General features: G+C 38.7%; 2 protein-coding genes across 2 annotated transcripts in view; both read right to left on the bottom strand.

The window, feature by feature from the left end:
* The window catches only part of LOC121736534 (zinc finger protein 729-like), a 92,749-nt gene that overhangs the window by 71,110 nt on the left and 5,941 nt on the right, over positions 1-15,698 (bottom strand). The gene's annotated exons all lie outside the window — the stretch shown is intronic.
* Positions 309-3,235, bottom strand: LOC121736538. Its single transcript, XM_042127801.1, has 3 exons — positions 2,925-3,235; positions 2,500-2,709; positions 309-2,262 (listed from the first exon to the last, which is right to left on the bottom strand). Exons 1-3 carry the CDS (start codon positions 3,231-3,233, stop codon positions 310-312), a joined length of 2,472 nt encoding a protein of 823 aa, XP_041983735.1. The 5' UTR covers positions 3,234-3,235; the 3' UTR covers position 309.

Raw genomic sequence — 15,698 nt, 5'->3', positions numbered from 1 at the left:
ACCCTTTTTGGACACATCTAGGCACAATTCGTTAAATAATTATACTAGTTTGTCTGCTCCTGTACTGCTTATATTATAATTGTGTCTTGTGTGTGCTGAAAATAATTTTTTTTTTCTTTCTTTCTTCTTCTTTCTTTCTATGTGAAAAATATTTATTACATCTAGTAGATAATGTCTGATCAGAAGTCGATGAAGACTCAAACAAAGACATAGGTAGGTGACAAGTATGGAATTGTAGAGGACCAGGAGGAGTGAACTATGGAATAAAAGTTGTAAAATAAAACCAATTATTTTATTAGAATACCTATTTTATTCCTCTTCAATAATAATTAAAATGTCGTCTAAGAATTGTGCAGGGGGTACAATATTGCGGTACCTTGCCCAGCTAAGGTACCATATAATGGACATTATGTGAGCACAGCAGCCTACTGTTCGTCTACCTACAATACAGTTGCAATAATGCTGTACAATGGCTTCTCTTCCTCTACGAGAGCTGTCGACTAAAATATAAATATAATATGTTTTCCGACTTATATGTCGTGATAATATACGACCCCTGAGTAGCCAAGATGTGTTAGAAGCCGACAACTCTCGAAGTAGGCTATTGGCAACCTCCCTGCACACTTCAATAACAAAACCGTCATTTTGTCTCATATGTTCTCCGTAATATGATCGTGCCTGCTTAATTTGGTATGTACCTAATGAAATTAATATAAGTTCGCTTTCAGAAAGCTGAGGAAAATCGTTTAAATTATCACTATGTACAGTTATTGTTTCAAAATTAGCCCGACGCCTATTATAATTATTACTAATAATAAAACTGGCTAACTCATTTTCTGTATTCATGTACCTTTCTATTTCTTGTATTATTTCTTGAGCATCTTCACGATCAAATATAGGTGGGTGAAACTTATTTAAGAGACAAGCAGCCACCTCAAAATCTTTCATGAAACTTTTACTGGCTATATTAAAATAATTTTGCCGTAACAATTTAAAATCTCTTTTGAATCTGCCATTCACAACTTCAACAACCCAACGGCATATGGTGACTGCTCTTGATTTATTTGCCTCAATAGTTGACAATTGCGTTTCACCCTCCTCCAATGAAGCAGGCACGTAAGTTCTATAACCACACTGGTTCAATAAAGAAATCGAGTCACGGAACCCTCTATCTAATATAAAGGCATCACCTTCCTGGAAATATTCACGTAGAGGCCTTCCATGTTGAAATTCTTTCTTCATTATGTCAGCATCGGATGTTGTGGCTGGGTATGGACCCAAAACATCTATTATATATCCATCCGTACACACTATCAAGAATGGTTTCATAAGATTCCTGTACTTATGCAGGCTGTATGTTTTTTTTTGGTATAAGTAATTGGAACTCTTTTCGACATAGCAATATGTTCCATCAAAAATTGCTATTGGGGTGTCAACTCCCTCAAAGCTTCCAAACAAAGCCTTAGGTATTGCGAGATTTTTCTGTACCAATTGTTGTCTGTTCTGGTGGTTTAAACCAAGATTTCTGGGTACAAAATGCTCAGTAAGTAGTTCTCTTACTTGATAAATCCACTTTTCAAGAGTTGTCCTAGATACTTTTAATAAACTTGCCAACCTTTCATTTGAATCTCCAGTTCTAAGCTTCATGAGATAAGCGGCCAGAGCTACGGCTGCTTTTGAGATTTCTGATAATTCAGGAACTTCAGCAAACATCTGGTTAAACTGCTCTTTATTTAACCCAGTCCATATGTGAACAACATGGTCCTCCATTTCACCAATATTTTCGAATTGAAGTAGTGAAGTACTTTCAACTTCTTTTAGAGACATCATATCATATATATGTCTCTCAGTAAATGTCTGAACATAATTGGATCTCAAACTATCCAGAAAATCCCATGCTTCGATAACCAAATGTTGATCACAAAGACGGTTATTTTCAGGGATGTAATATTTATATTCATTGAACAACATTTTACGAGTAGTAAGTGGTACTCTGTATCTCTCTGTTCTTTGGCATCCTTCAATGAAGCACCTTCTTTCAGTTTCAACGGCTCTCATGTACTCGGACAAAACAATAGAAGGTACTGGTTGGTTGCTGCTAACTCCTACATTTGGAGACACATTAGGAAGATCTGGTTGTTGTGGGTCTACTATTTGAAGAGTGTCTTGTCGGGATGATGTTGATGGGCCTGAGGTCATGTGGACAGAAGCTCTGTCTGCAGCCACCCAACATGTATGACATATGTGACTTGTTGCTTGAATCTGCAAGAGACATACATAATTAGTAATAGCCAAGTGAAATGCTACTTTTTATAATATTCCCAATGTACTTGAACCTAAGAATGGTCATAAAAATATAGCAGGACTTCACTATATGCTTAGGTACATCATGGCCTACCTAATTATATGATAGGGCATCAACCTGTACAATGTAATGAGGCAGGCCATAAATACTTTTGTTTTGATTGCAGTAAAGAATATGTTAATTTATTTACTTACAGTTCGAGGAATAATCCATTCTTTTATGACATTATAAATTCTAGATTCACGAATTGAGTTGGTGTGAAGTGCATGACTAACTCGTGCAGCTAGAGAGCGTCCGCAGCGGAGACAAATGTTGCGGTGTCCTAGTAGTCTTCCCTGGTTAAGAGCCCGTGGGTTTTGAGCCAAATCCCAACACGCTTGACAAACATGGTCATTACTACTTACCTAAAAAAAGGAAAAAATATTACATACATTTTAGTATTCAGTCACTTTAATGATACCTATCCTAAAATGAATATCTCATTATATAGTACAATGACTATGCAGTCTTTAGAATTTTCTTTGCTTTAATCGTAAATAATCTGCATATGCCTTGTAGCTGAATGTATTAATAAGTCTATCAAGGTAGTACCTACATAGGTGAGTTTATATTTACTTACAGACTGAGGTGCAAGCCATTGCCGAATCACTGATAGAATATTTTCATCATTTAATGGTCGTCGCCCTAATGTATTGCAGTGACTAGTTACTATCCCGCAATTCACACAGCGATCCATCGTTTCAACAATATCCAATCCACAAGCTAGCGACAAAATCCAAATTAACAGTTCCAAGTCAAACTTGCAGGCAATCTTCGGTGTCCAATATGAAAGCAAGGGTCGTACAACGTAGACGGGTTCGGAGTCCGTAAGAAACAAAGCAGTGGTCGTTGAAAACATAAAATATTCGGAAAAGCACTCAAAACGCATCGAAAAACACGAAACAAGTAAGACCCAGATAACGGCAAAAGCAATTGTCAATTTCATGTTGCCACAGACTAGATTCTAAATGATTTTGATCGATATGAAATCGATAATCGAAAGGGATGTTTTTAAATAAAATATACTTATATTATACGTTATGTTTTATTGAATTGTAGACATATATGGTGTAGTTTAATATATTTTCTATAAGTTTAATACCTAGTGTGAAGTTTTTATTCTGTAAATAAATAATTGAAATATCATTTTTAATTCGATTAATCGTTAATCGATTATTTCACAAAAACAATTATTTGCATATTTCTCCGCTTGTAGATTGAGAATTTATGTAGATTTTTGGTATTTCATACAAAAAAAAATAACTAATTTTTTAAACCAACTCTGAACTTATTACATTTGGGCCCACCAGTTTCAGTCTCCTTTAAACTAAAAGTAGTAGGTATGCGGGGTAAAGAATACGTCAGCTAAATTAATAAAAAATAAATAATAATAAAATAAAAATGACAAGAATATTAAATAAATATAGTTTACAATTGGATATCAAACTGAGCAAAAACGCTATAAGTAATGTAATGATTGTTAAAATAAATATATTTTATAGACTTACATTCTACTTGTAATACATACTTACTTATTATATAATATTCTAAATAAATAAAGACATTTATACCCATTATAAAATTAAACAAACAGTTAATATCAGCAATTACCGGCAAGAGACCTTACTCCTCAGATGGATATGTAGCTTTGATTTAAAAGAAGCTAGTGACTGCGACTCGCGAATCTCTAGTGGCAGATCATTCCACAAGTAAGTGGCCTTCACGGCGAAAGAATCCGCAAAATATCCCGACTTTGTAAACGGTGCTAATAGTTTATTATTATGAACAGATCGTAACACACGCTTATGGTCTGCACTACGATACTGAAAGCGATCCTTAAGGTAGGGGGGAGAGCGGGGATCATTAAGGATATTATATAATAGGACCAGGACATGCTCCTCCCGGCGGAGTCTGATGGGCAGCCACCCGAGTTTCTGGCGAAATTCAGTGACGTGGTCGAACTTGCGCAGTCCATATACGAATCTGATGCAGATGTTTTGTAATCTTTCGAGTTTATTGAGTTGTGCTTCGTTGAGATCTATTAAACAAACATCTGCATAGTCGAGGATAGGTAGAAGTAAAGTCTGCGCAAGCTCGATTTTAGTCTTTACAGGGAGTAAATTTTTCAAGCGATTTAGTGAGCCCACCGCCGCAAAAAACTTTCGACTGGTTTCAGAAATGTGATGTGACCATTTTAAAGTGGAGTCGAAGTATACACCCAAGTTTTTTGCCACATCACTACAAGGTAAGGCTACATTGTTAAAGGTAATACTAGGCAGAGTATCATAATTAGGCCGGTTTATTTGTTTCGAACTACCAATAACAATAATTTGAGTCTTTTTGGGGTTGACCATCAGACCATGGCCCTGGCTCCAACGAAGTATAGTTGCAAGATTCATATTGATAGCTGCAATTGCAGACTTCAAATCATTTGCAGGTGCATGGGTGTAGATTTGAAGATCGTCTGCATAGAGGTGGAAGAGGCAGGTGAGGAGCGGAGTGAGGAAATTAATAAAAAGGGAGAAAAGGAGAGGGGATAGGACACCACCCTGAGGAACGCCAGCTGCAATATCACAGTAACCAGATATTCGATCATTAATTCGTATACATTGCTGCCTACCAACAAGATAGCTACGAAACCACTCCATCACAGGATCCGAGAATTGAAGCGCACCTAGCATAGCAATGAGGATGTCGTAGTCCACGGTATTAAAAGCATTACTGAAATCTAGCAATGCTAGAACAGTAAGTTGCTGGTTAGACATGGCAAAGCGTATGTCATCAGTCACCTTGGTTAAAGCAGTCACAGTACTATGTCCCGGACGAAAACCAGATTGGAAAGGACTAAGCAAACCATAGTAATTTATGAAAGAATTTAATTGCTGGTAAACAAGGCGCTCGAGTACCTTCGATAGGAACGGGAGAATGGAAATGGGTCGGAAGTCAGAGGGTAAGGTTGGACATTTGATTTTGGGAATAGGAATAACTGCAGCTTTGCGCCAGCAACTGGGAAATGTGCTGGAACTAAGGGAGAAATTAAAAATATGACAGAGGACGGGGAGTGCAACGGGTAAACTGAGAATGATCATTTTTCGGCTTATGCCATCAACGCCCTCGGCGTTCGATTTAATGCTTGCTATGGATTTCTCAACTTCCTGGATAGTAACGGGCTTAAAAGCGAAAGGAGAAAGCGGAGGGTCAGGTGAAGGAGAATGTAAAATATCATTTAGGGACTGCTGTTTGATGGAGGCCGGAATAGGACAGGTAGAAGTGAGGTGACGATTCAGGCCATCAAGGTCAAGGTTCGGCGAGGGAGAGGACTTTGCTTTTCCGATACCCAGGGAGTTGAGAAATGACCATACTTTCGCTGGATCGCCGTTACTAACCGATGAGTGAATATGGCGACGCTGTGCATCCCTGCACAGGCGGCTGCATTTATTACGGAGCTGTTTGTATTTGTCACGATTTTGATCAGTAGGGTTATTTTTAAATTTAGCTTTGGCAGCATTTCTTTTGGCCATAATGCCCTTAATCTCATCTGACAGCCACGGTGCAGGAAGGTGTTTTAATTTCACAGGACGTAGAGGAGCATGTAAATCAAAAACCTGCATTAAGAGAGAGTTGAAGCCATCCATTTTCTCGTCCACAGTGGATGCATTATATACCACATCCCAATCTATAGCTCTAAGATCCTCAATAAATTTTACAGTATCAATTGAACTATAGTTGCGTTGCATTATAATACGGGGCTTGGGTTTAGGATAACGGATTTTATAGGAGAGGAATATGAGGTCATGGTAGGAGAAGGCTTCGGCGCTAAATTGCCCATGTGTGCTAACATGATCAGGAGAGGATACAATCATGAGATCGAGTAGGGAAGGTGCACAATTTGGAAAAAAATGCGTTGGATTAAGGGGGAGGATATGAAGATCAAGGGAGTTAATTATGGATCGGAGTTTGGAGGCACGGGCTGAGTGTAGTTTATCTGTATTCACTAAACAAGTGTTAAAGTCGCCCATAACAATTGTGTGATTGACAGAGGTGACATACTTTTCCAAAAGGACTTCAAATTTGTGGAAATAGTCTATTTGCAGTGAGGGGCTATAGAACACACCAAGCAGTAATTTTAAGTGACCGAATAAAACTTCTATCAACAAGTGTTCAGAGGATTCCGAGTAATCAGAAGGAGATTTGTCAATGATGGTAAAGTTTAGATGTTGTCTAAGGTATATGGCAACACCACCGCCACCTTTACCAGTTCTATCATTGCGGATGAGGACAAAACCAGGTAAAGAGTAGGAAGTTGAAGGGAGACACGGCTTCAGGAAGGATTCGGATATAAGTATAGCATGGACATTCAGGTTGTTGGAAAAGGTAGTAAGGAGGTCAGGATAATGTGCTGGGATGCTCTGTGCGTTGATGTGTACAGCGTTAAAGTTTCGGGGGAACGATGCGAATGTTGTCTCCAGAGAGACATCAAGAGATTGTGAGAGACTGTGAAAGCTCTCATCTGAGGAATGTGACAAGGATGTAAGCGAGTGAAAGTCCGATCCATCATCCGGAAGGTCATCGTTGCTAATACTCGCTGGCATACACTCAAAATATAACCACTAATAAAATAATAGATACTTACTAATAATAATAATTACTTTCCTATATAAACTTAAAAATATAAATTATGAACTATGTGTAAGGCAATTAATTATAAATTAATATTATGAATAATTTATAAAATACTAATGAGTAATAATTTCTCCACCCGCCTACAGTGTTACAAAACTAAAAGATAATACAACTTAAAATTAATATTCAAATCATTACAACAAAAGTCACAAGTAAACATCTCCACAGCAGACACAATAACAACACGATGTAACTTAGTTATGCGACGACTATAAAAATAATTGAAATTATGAAAATGCAAAACATTCATTCTAATAATTTACACACAATTTCAAAAAAACTTATCCAAACTTTTTCTTCACAAAAAAGAAGAAGAAGAAGAAGCCTAGCCGTCAAATGTAAGGTGACAGTGACATTCATGTGTCAGCTGTTACATTATGTCATTATGAAAGAAAAAACAAAACGATTTTATTTTGTAACCCACCAAAAATATAAATACAGTGATAAACAAACAAATAAGTACCTTAATTTGTGGTTACAAAAAAAAAACACGGTAATTTTCGAACTGTGGGTGCTACGAATAAATTAAAAGATCACATCTACACCGATGACTTGGGATGTTTCGTTTGTAGGTTATGAAGCTCCGCCAATGTCTCAATCTTCTGCCTCGAGCCGTCTGGACTTTTAATATAAATGTAGCCGTCACGGGTCCAGCATGAAGAAACGCCAAAATGGTCTCTGGCCGCCATAAATGTGATGTGTCGCGGCTTTGTAAGGAACTCAGAGATGGTGATTTTTGTTCCTTTGAGACCCTTCTTAGCGTTCCACACCCTGTCACGCATTACAGCATCGTTGAATTTTATTAATATTGGTCTCGGCTTAGGGTTATCCGTGTTTTTAGGCTTTCCCATTCGATGACAGGTACGGACACTACTCAGCGTTAGGTCTGCAAGTTTGCACTTAGTAGACAAAGATGCCACAATAGTACCCGTGGTGTCTTCATTCTTGCCCTCAGGAACCCCATGCACAAGAAGCATTTTGCGACGTGATCTGGTCTCTATACGGTCAAGGCCTCTTGCAAGTGCATCCATCTCAGCGCGCAGGATGTTAAGTGCACCACAAACAAATGATTTAAAAGCTTGGAACTCTGTATTAAGTGCAGCTATAGTGTTTGGTGGCTTACGTGAGGTGGCCTGCTGTAGATCAGCTTGAAATTCAGCCATCTTAGTGTGAAACATTTGGATCATATCTTCCATATTTGATTGCACTTGTGTGTAGTCCATGTTGAATGTTGTGTTTTCAATAAATAAGATTTATAGACACAAGAAAACACTGCAGGCAAGTAGCACTATTTACTCATGTAAGAGAAACATGAAAGTTATAATAAATTAAATACTGTAAATATTTTTAATTTTAAATAATTCGAGAGCTACTTAAATTTACTGTTGTCTTCTCAACTACCCGCAAAATATCTGATATTATATAATCATATTGAGGTTTCTAATATTATTTTTTTCTAATCTGAATAGTTTGCGTGAGACTCTCTTCCAAAGTGGTAAAATGTGTGTGTGTGTGTGTGTGTCCCCCCCTCTAACTTCTAAAGTAGGGGCATGATAAGTCTAAAAAAAAAATATGATGTACATTACTACAAAAACTACCAACGAAAATTGGTTGGAACGAGATCTAGCCAGTAGTTTTTTTATACGTCATATTTATTTTATTATTATGGTAAACCTTAATTTAACTTTCATTAAATCAACTGAAATATGAAAATAAATCAAAAACCTCTTAATTTCATAAAAATAAACCTTATTGCTGCTGCGGAACCCTTCATGGGCGAGTCCAACTCGCACTTGGCCGGTTTTTTTCCCTCATGTCCCTTTGTTCCCTTTAATCTTTAAAACTACGCAACGGATTTTGATGATACTTTCAGTGTTAGATAGCCCATTCGAGGAAGCCTATATGTTATATTTTATCACGTTAAGACTAATCGGAGCGAAGAAATAGAGGAAAATGTGGAAAAAACGGGGAAAATTATTTGAAAGGGCTAACTTGAACGCGCTAATCTCCGAAATACTGGTCGGATTTGAAAAATTATTTCAGTGTTAGATAGCCCATTTATGAGGAAGGCTATAGGCTATATTTTATCACGCTAAGATTAATAGGAGCGAAGAAATAGAGGTAAATGTGGAAAAAATGGGGGAAAATATTTGAAAGGGCTTATTTGAACGCGCTAATCTCAGGAACTACTGGTCCGATTTGAAAAATTCTTTCAGTGTTAGATAGCCCATTTATCCAGAAGGTTATAGGCTATATTTTATCACGCTAAGACTAACAGGAGCGAAGAAATAGAGGAAAATGTGGAAAAAACGGGGGAAATTATTTCAAAGGGCTTATCTCGCGAACTACTGGAGCAATTTTTATGTTATTTGGCACAGATAAGAAGTAGACCACGTGAAGGATCATAGCCTATAGGCTATCAATTTTAATATTTTTTTCAGTGGCTATAATATATTTTATACCCGTGCGACGCCGGGGCGGGTCGCTAATAAATGAATAAAATATGAATTTGTCTTACTGGAATGTGACGGGGCAGTGCGAGCACTGAAAGATGTTGTTGATGCCATTGTGCTCCTTCTGGTGAGTAATTGCTGCACTCCTGCAAGGGATGTCGTTACGTTAAATCTGTATTTAAAATACGCGGACGTAAAACTTTGGAACCCTTTTTACGAAAAATGCGTTGTAGTTTATATGGTGAAGGCAAGCATCGAGTTAATATTATTTTGAAATTATGCTTCTATCATATATTTTTTTTAATAAATAAAACATTACACACACAAGCAGATTTTGATTGACAAGCCTATATACACACGAATTATTATTGTTCTCTTTTATTTATTTCGTATTGAGTCTTAAATACTAGACAATTATTACACGGCCAGTCTGTCTCTATATAATAGGTTGGGAAAAAAGTCTTGTCTCGCAGCTTCGCTCCCGAATAATATGGCAGGAACTTCCACTACTGAGCTTCGATGGCTTCTGATGCTGCGAGTGTCCATGGGCGACGGAAGTTGCTTTCCATCAGGTGACCCGTTTGCTCGTTTGCCCCCTTATTTCATAAAAAAAAATCAACAGAAGGGGTGTGGTTTTACACCATGATAACGCTAGACCTCACACATCTTTAGCCACTCAGCAAAAATTACGGGAGTTTGGCTGGGAGGTGTTAATGTATCCGCCGTATAGTCCTGACCTTGCACCTTCAGATTTCCACCTGTTTCAGTCGCTGCAGATAGGCAGTGTCAGGTTGACATCACAAGAAGACTGCCAAAACCACTTGTCGCAGTTTTTTCATCAGAAGCCCCAAAATTTTTATAGCAAAAAATAAATTTCCGTGCCGGACGTAAAAAAAAGGGATCGTGTCCTTACCAACAAGATGGAAAAAAGTTATCGAACAAAATTGCACCTATATAGGTACTTTAATCCAGGGGTCACCAAATGGCGGACCCATTGTGTGCGGACCAAGCATTTTCAAAGATGAACTTCGTTAAAAATCGGTCTCGACTAACGACTTACTGATGTAGATACTAGTTACTACCGTACATCTCCAGTATTTAATGTCAACAGCTTGTACCAATATTAATTTCACTTAAAACATCAGAGAGATATAATTAGCTACAAAAATAGTCACTTTTCTGATTGATATGTAAAATAACTTCGATTTTCAACCGACTTCCAAAAAGGAGGAGGTTATAATTATGTTCGTCTGTGGTTTTTTTAGATGTGTGGACCGCGAAGGTCATTTCTTTTCTTAAAATGGACCCCGAGAGAAATTTATTGGTGACCACTGCTTTAGTCAATTCTAAATAAACTTTATAAAAAAAACCTTTTTTTAAAGTTTATTGATTTTTTTTTTATATATAAACTGCGAAGAAACTTTTTCCCCAACCTTTTTTTTTAATATATTATGTTAGGTTAGGTTAGTACTTAGTATTATATCTATGAGTCTGTCTGGGGAATTATTACGCAGGAATTATGCCTAAAAATAATTAAGTCAATATTGTGACAATAGAATCTATGTCAATGATAGAAAAGTGTTCAATTTCAAACTTATAAAATTTTTATTACTCTGTCGAGTTAAGTGGTGGATATTCGGCACTTATCAGGAAGTAATGAAACAGGCCCTAATGCCGCGGCCGCACATGCGTCTATCGTACGAAGCTTAGTGCTAACTGCTATGAGAATTGAGACGATACCATATCGACGGTATCGTTTTAAGCACGAAGTGCTATGCATGTGCGGCTGCAGCATAAAGAGTAGGTAAGTATGAGTGTAACCTGTCCTGTGTGACCATGCCGCAGTCCCTGCACGTGTACTCGCTCGCGTGCCTCACCCTGATGTGCTCGCGCATTAGACGCTCCCGCCGGAACCGGTGCTTGCACAACGCACAACTGTACGCCCCGAATTTCTACACACAAATTAACATTTAAAGAAGTCGACAACGATTTTCTCACTCGCTCGACCCTCGAATCCGACTCCGAACGAACCCATATTTCAGATTCTTATGGAATTCTCTTTGTTGAGGTTGAGTCAAGACGGGTTTGAGGAAACAACTAACAATACGGGTATCATTCGGCTACTACAATCTCAGTCAGTCAGTTACATTTTACTGTCTCGCCACTCTACTAGGTAGGTGTAATGAAGCCGTTACCTCGGTGTGTCGCACGGCGTGCTTGGCGAACGTTGTCTCATACAGGAAAGGCTTGTAGCAGTCGTCGCACTTGTAGGGCGCGGCGAGGTAGGCCGCGGATGACGCGCGCGCCGCCATCGCCGCCTGCTGCTCCTCCGGCGTCAGGTCGCGGATTTCGAAGCAGGGGAGCTCCATCTTCGTGAATGGGTTAACTTTCGCCGTACTGAAAGTGACAGTGCTCTATAATATGGTCGAACTAGGGCTAACTCACGGGGCGGTTTTCGCCCGCAGCCTCGGCGGTTTGCGCCCGCGCGCTTTGCGATAGTTTAGCGGGCGATCGCAGTAACCGTAGTTAGCGATCGTAGTAGAAACCCGCAAGTTTGCGGGTGCTGATCGCGACCGCGGCGGCTGCGGGCCCGCACAAATCAGCGGTCTCGTGAGTTCTGAATATATAAAACCGCAGCTCCGCAACCGCGGCGGGCCCGGGCGAAAACCGCGCCGTGGGTTCTTAGCCTAAATCCTTATTTAAATTATTAATAATCAATGGAAGCACTGCCCTACATTGCCTACTGGCTATAGGGCTTCGCCCAAGGGCGTCGCCAGCCGATGGCGCAGCGCATTATATATGTATATAAAACTCAAAGGTGACTGACTGACTGATTGACATAGTGATCTATCAACGCACAGCCCAAACCACTGGACAGATTGGGCTGCAATTTGGCATGCAGGTAGATGTTATGACGTAGGCATCCGCTAAGAAAGGATTTTGATAAATTCCAACCCCAAGGGGTTTTTTTTAAATTACCACATTTTAATATTATAGTGGTCGTTGTTTGCATTATATTTGGCAACTTTTTTAGAATAGGGGAGGGGTTCAGCTGCCCCTCCCTGCCCCCCTTGGCGACGCCCTTGTCGCCCAAAGTTGGTTCTGGGGGATTCTATGGGAAAGTAAACATTGAAGTTTTGGAACGAATTTTTTCAAGTTGTTTTTATGCTATGAAATATTAATTATTATATTTCGATACAAAATACTTCGAATTTCACGGTAACATAATTATTATTAGCATATTTAAATTTTTATTAACTTGCAAACATAGACTTAGATCAAACTTTACGTAAATATGCGAAAAATTGTTTCAATTTTATTATTAATAATTAAAGTATAAAATATACGACTGAGTATTTTGTAAACATTTCAAGTGCCTACCTATTGCCATTATTGATATCGATAAAAAAATGCAAAAAAAAAAACCTTTGTTGTATGAGAGGAGCCCCCCTTAAATATTTAATTTATTTTGTTTTTAGTATTTGGTGTTATAGCGGCAACAGATCTGTGAATATTTCAGAAATCTAGCTGTAGCGGTTTTTGAGATACAGCCTGGAGACAAGCAGACGAGCAGACAGACAGACGGACAGACAGACAACGAAGTCTTAGTAATAGGGTCCCGTTTTTACCCTTAGGGTACGGTACCCTAAAAAAGCTTATAAGCCACTTATTTTACCTAATAAGTCGCACGTGTCCCACCCGTGACAGTGTTAGTCCCACCCGTGATACCTTTATTTAATTTTTGTAAAATATGTTTTAATAATAGGGCATTGTTTTTTATTGAAATGTTACGTTCATTGTTTCAAACAAATAATATTGTAGTTTGCATTAAAAAGTTTAATAAGAAAGCAGCTTTATTGAATATGATTCACTAGCGAGTAGCAACCAGTCCCGGCTTCGCACGGGTATAAAATATACCCGTGACGGTAGAATCCCCCTTCTATGTTTTAATCGAGTGTAAAGCTAAAATAAAATCACATACCTGTTCTCTTTTTTTTGCAGATTTAGATCACTCTTTGGTCTTGTTCTCTGTGCCGCTGGGACTACTTTTTTCACCCGCTGCCTAGTCGGTTTAGTGTTGACTGGCTTGCTAGATGACATAAATTTTGTTTGAAGGTAAATATTTAAAATAAAGCAAGTCATATGAGATCAGGAACTTACTTTTATAAATAAATGATTCATAAACAATGAAATTAAACAGTTTTAGGAAAATCAACTTAATATAACAGTGAAAAAAAAAAACAGAAATTGCACGCCAGGTCGACGAGTGTAAGAGCGCTTACAGACGAACGGCACGTGTCGGCGGCAGTCGACGGCAGACGACGGCACGTGTCGGCAGCAGTCGACAGTTTATCACGCTTGCAGTTGTGACGTAGCGCGTAAAGGTAAGCGTCCACAGGTCGGTATCGTACGCAACAGACGTCTCGCATCAAACGGATAATTTTTTTACAGTACGTCCACTGTATCGGCAGCATACGGATTACCGACCAGCTAGTATGTTTATCTTCAAATTAGTCCAAACAAAGTTCCTAAGTCAAAATTTCTGATTTCGACTATTCCATCCACACCCCCCTTTGAGCATTAATTTACTAGGCTAGTCGGTAATCCGTACGCTGCCGATTCAGCGGACGTACTGTGAAAAAAATATCAGTTTCATGCGAGACGTCCGTTGCGTATGATACAGACCTGTGGCCGCTTACCTTTAGAGTTTAGGCGGTATGTCACAACTGGGGGGGCTACCACCACCTCTACTAAGCGACACCGTTTGACAGATAGGCAATAATTACTTTAACGTCAAGCTAGCGATCTTAAAAAATTTGATAATTCATAGTGGATTTAACAATGTTTTGCATTTTTTAAAAATGTTTTTTAGTAAAATCTTATATCTTTAAACGAGCAATTCTTGTACATTAATATATAAATGGGATTTCGGGGGCGATAAATCGATCTAGCTAGGAATTATTTTTAGAAAATTTTATTCGTGTTTTATCGAATACCGAGCAAAGCTCGGTCAAATAGCTAGTTATATTTAAAAAGTGAATACGGTAATGTTATTGTAATCTTACAACAAAGTGTTCTGGAAACATGATCGTTTTAGGAAAGGTCGTGGTAGGCCCCCTACAAGCGTCATAAGCTGTCAACGGCTGCCGTCGGCTGCCATCGACTGCCGTCAACTGCTGCTAACACGTGCCGTCAACTGCCGTCGACTGCCGCCGACACGTGCCGCCGACTGCCGCGGCCGACACGTGCCGTTCGTCTGTAAGAGCGCTAAGATGACATATCAATATGGAAAGACGACATACTATGATTACTTAGACTTTGGTGGTATGTCGTCTTATACAATACGTAAACGTAAATCCAAGCTGCATCATCAGCCCTCTAGTTGTAAGTGGTGTAAGGATTCTCAAGTTCTTCATCATCATCAAAAAATATACAATACTTCTGTTACCGATTTAGCGGAAACATAATATCCTAAGATCCGACCGTAAAATTCTGCATTAATCGTTTTTTTCGATCAAATATATTTGAAAATAATCTTTAGAACGTATAGAATGGATTAATGTTGGGTTCCCTTGTTAAAGTACCTCCAATTGAGCAAAATGAACAAACAAATACAAACTTGCGTGTATTCAATAGAAAAGTAAGAGAATTAAGAAGGAATGACAGGACAATACACATAAAAATAAAAACGCCTGTTAAATAAAAATAGTAATCTTGCGAGTTCTCGACGTCCTCAAATAATGCCAGGCATAATAATTGTTATAGGCCTGAACCAGGGATGTTGCGAATATTCGCATCCGCATCCGCAAATGCGGAGCATCCGCGCAAATTTGGACATCTGCATCTGCATCCGCATCCGCATTAAATCAATGCGGATTTTCATGCGGATGCGGATGTCATTAACTCATACAAGTTGCGACAAGAAAGGAAAGAGGTGGGTTTGATTTGCGAACCTCTACGTAAGTCGTAACCGCCTTGACTTGACGGCAATTTTACTATTTATTAAATACTAGACGTTCCGCTCGGCTTTACCCGCGTAAGTTAGATATTTCACAGACAAGTTATTCCACAAAAAACAGCCTATATTCGCGTGGTCTTCTTCTTATCTGTGCCAAATAACAGAAAAAATGCTGCAGTACTTCGTGAGATAAGCCCTTTCAAATAATTTCCCCCGTTTTTTCCACAATTTCCTCTATTTCTTCGCTCCTATTAGTCAT

The sequence above is a fragment of the Aricia agestis genome, chromosome 19 (genome assembly GCF_905147365.1).
Source record: "Aricia agestis chromosome 19, ilAriAges1.1, whole genome shotgun sequence".
Classification (NCBI taxonomy): domain Eukaryota; kingdom Metazoa; phylum Arthropoda; class Insecta; order Lepidoptera; family Lycaenidae; genus Aricia; species Aricia agestis.
Note: the sequence above shows the minus strand (reverse complement) of the source record. Positions and strands in the feature narration are given on the sequence as shown.

Excerpts from the sequence above, each read along its gene's own strand:
- LOC121736538 (XM_042127801.1), bottom strand. The coding sequence starts at position 3,233 with ATGCGTTTTGAGTGCTTTTCCGAATATTTTATGTTTTCAACGACCACT. Across the intron at positions 2,710-2,924 it reads AATGGCTTGCACCTCAGTCT|GTAAGTAGTAATGACCATGT; the intron begins GTAAGTAAATAT and ends TCCTTTTTTTAG. Across the intron at positions 2,263-2,499 it reads AATGGATTATTCCTCGAACT|ATTCAAGCAACAAGTCACAT; the intron begins GTAAGTAAATAA and ends TGTCTCTTGCAG.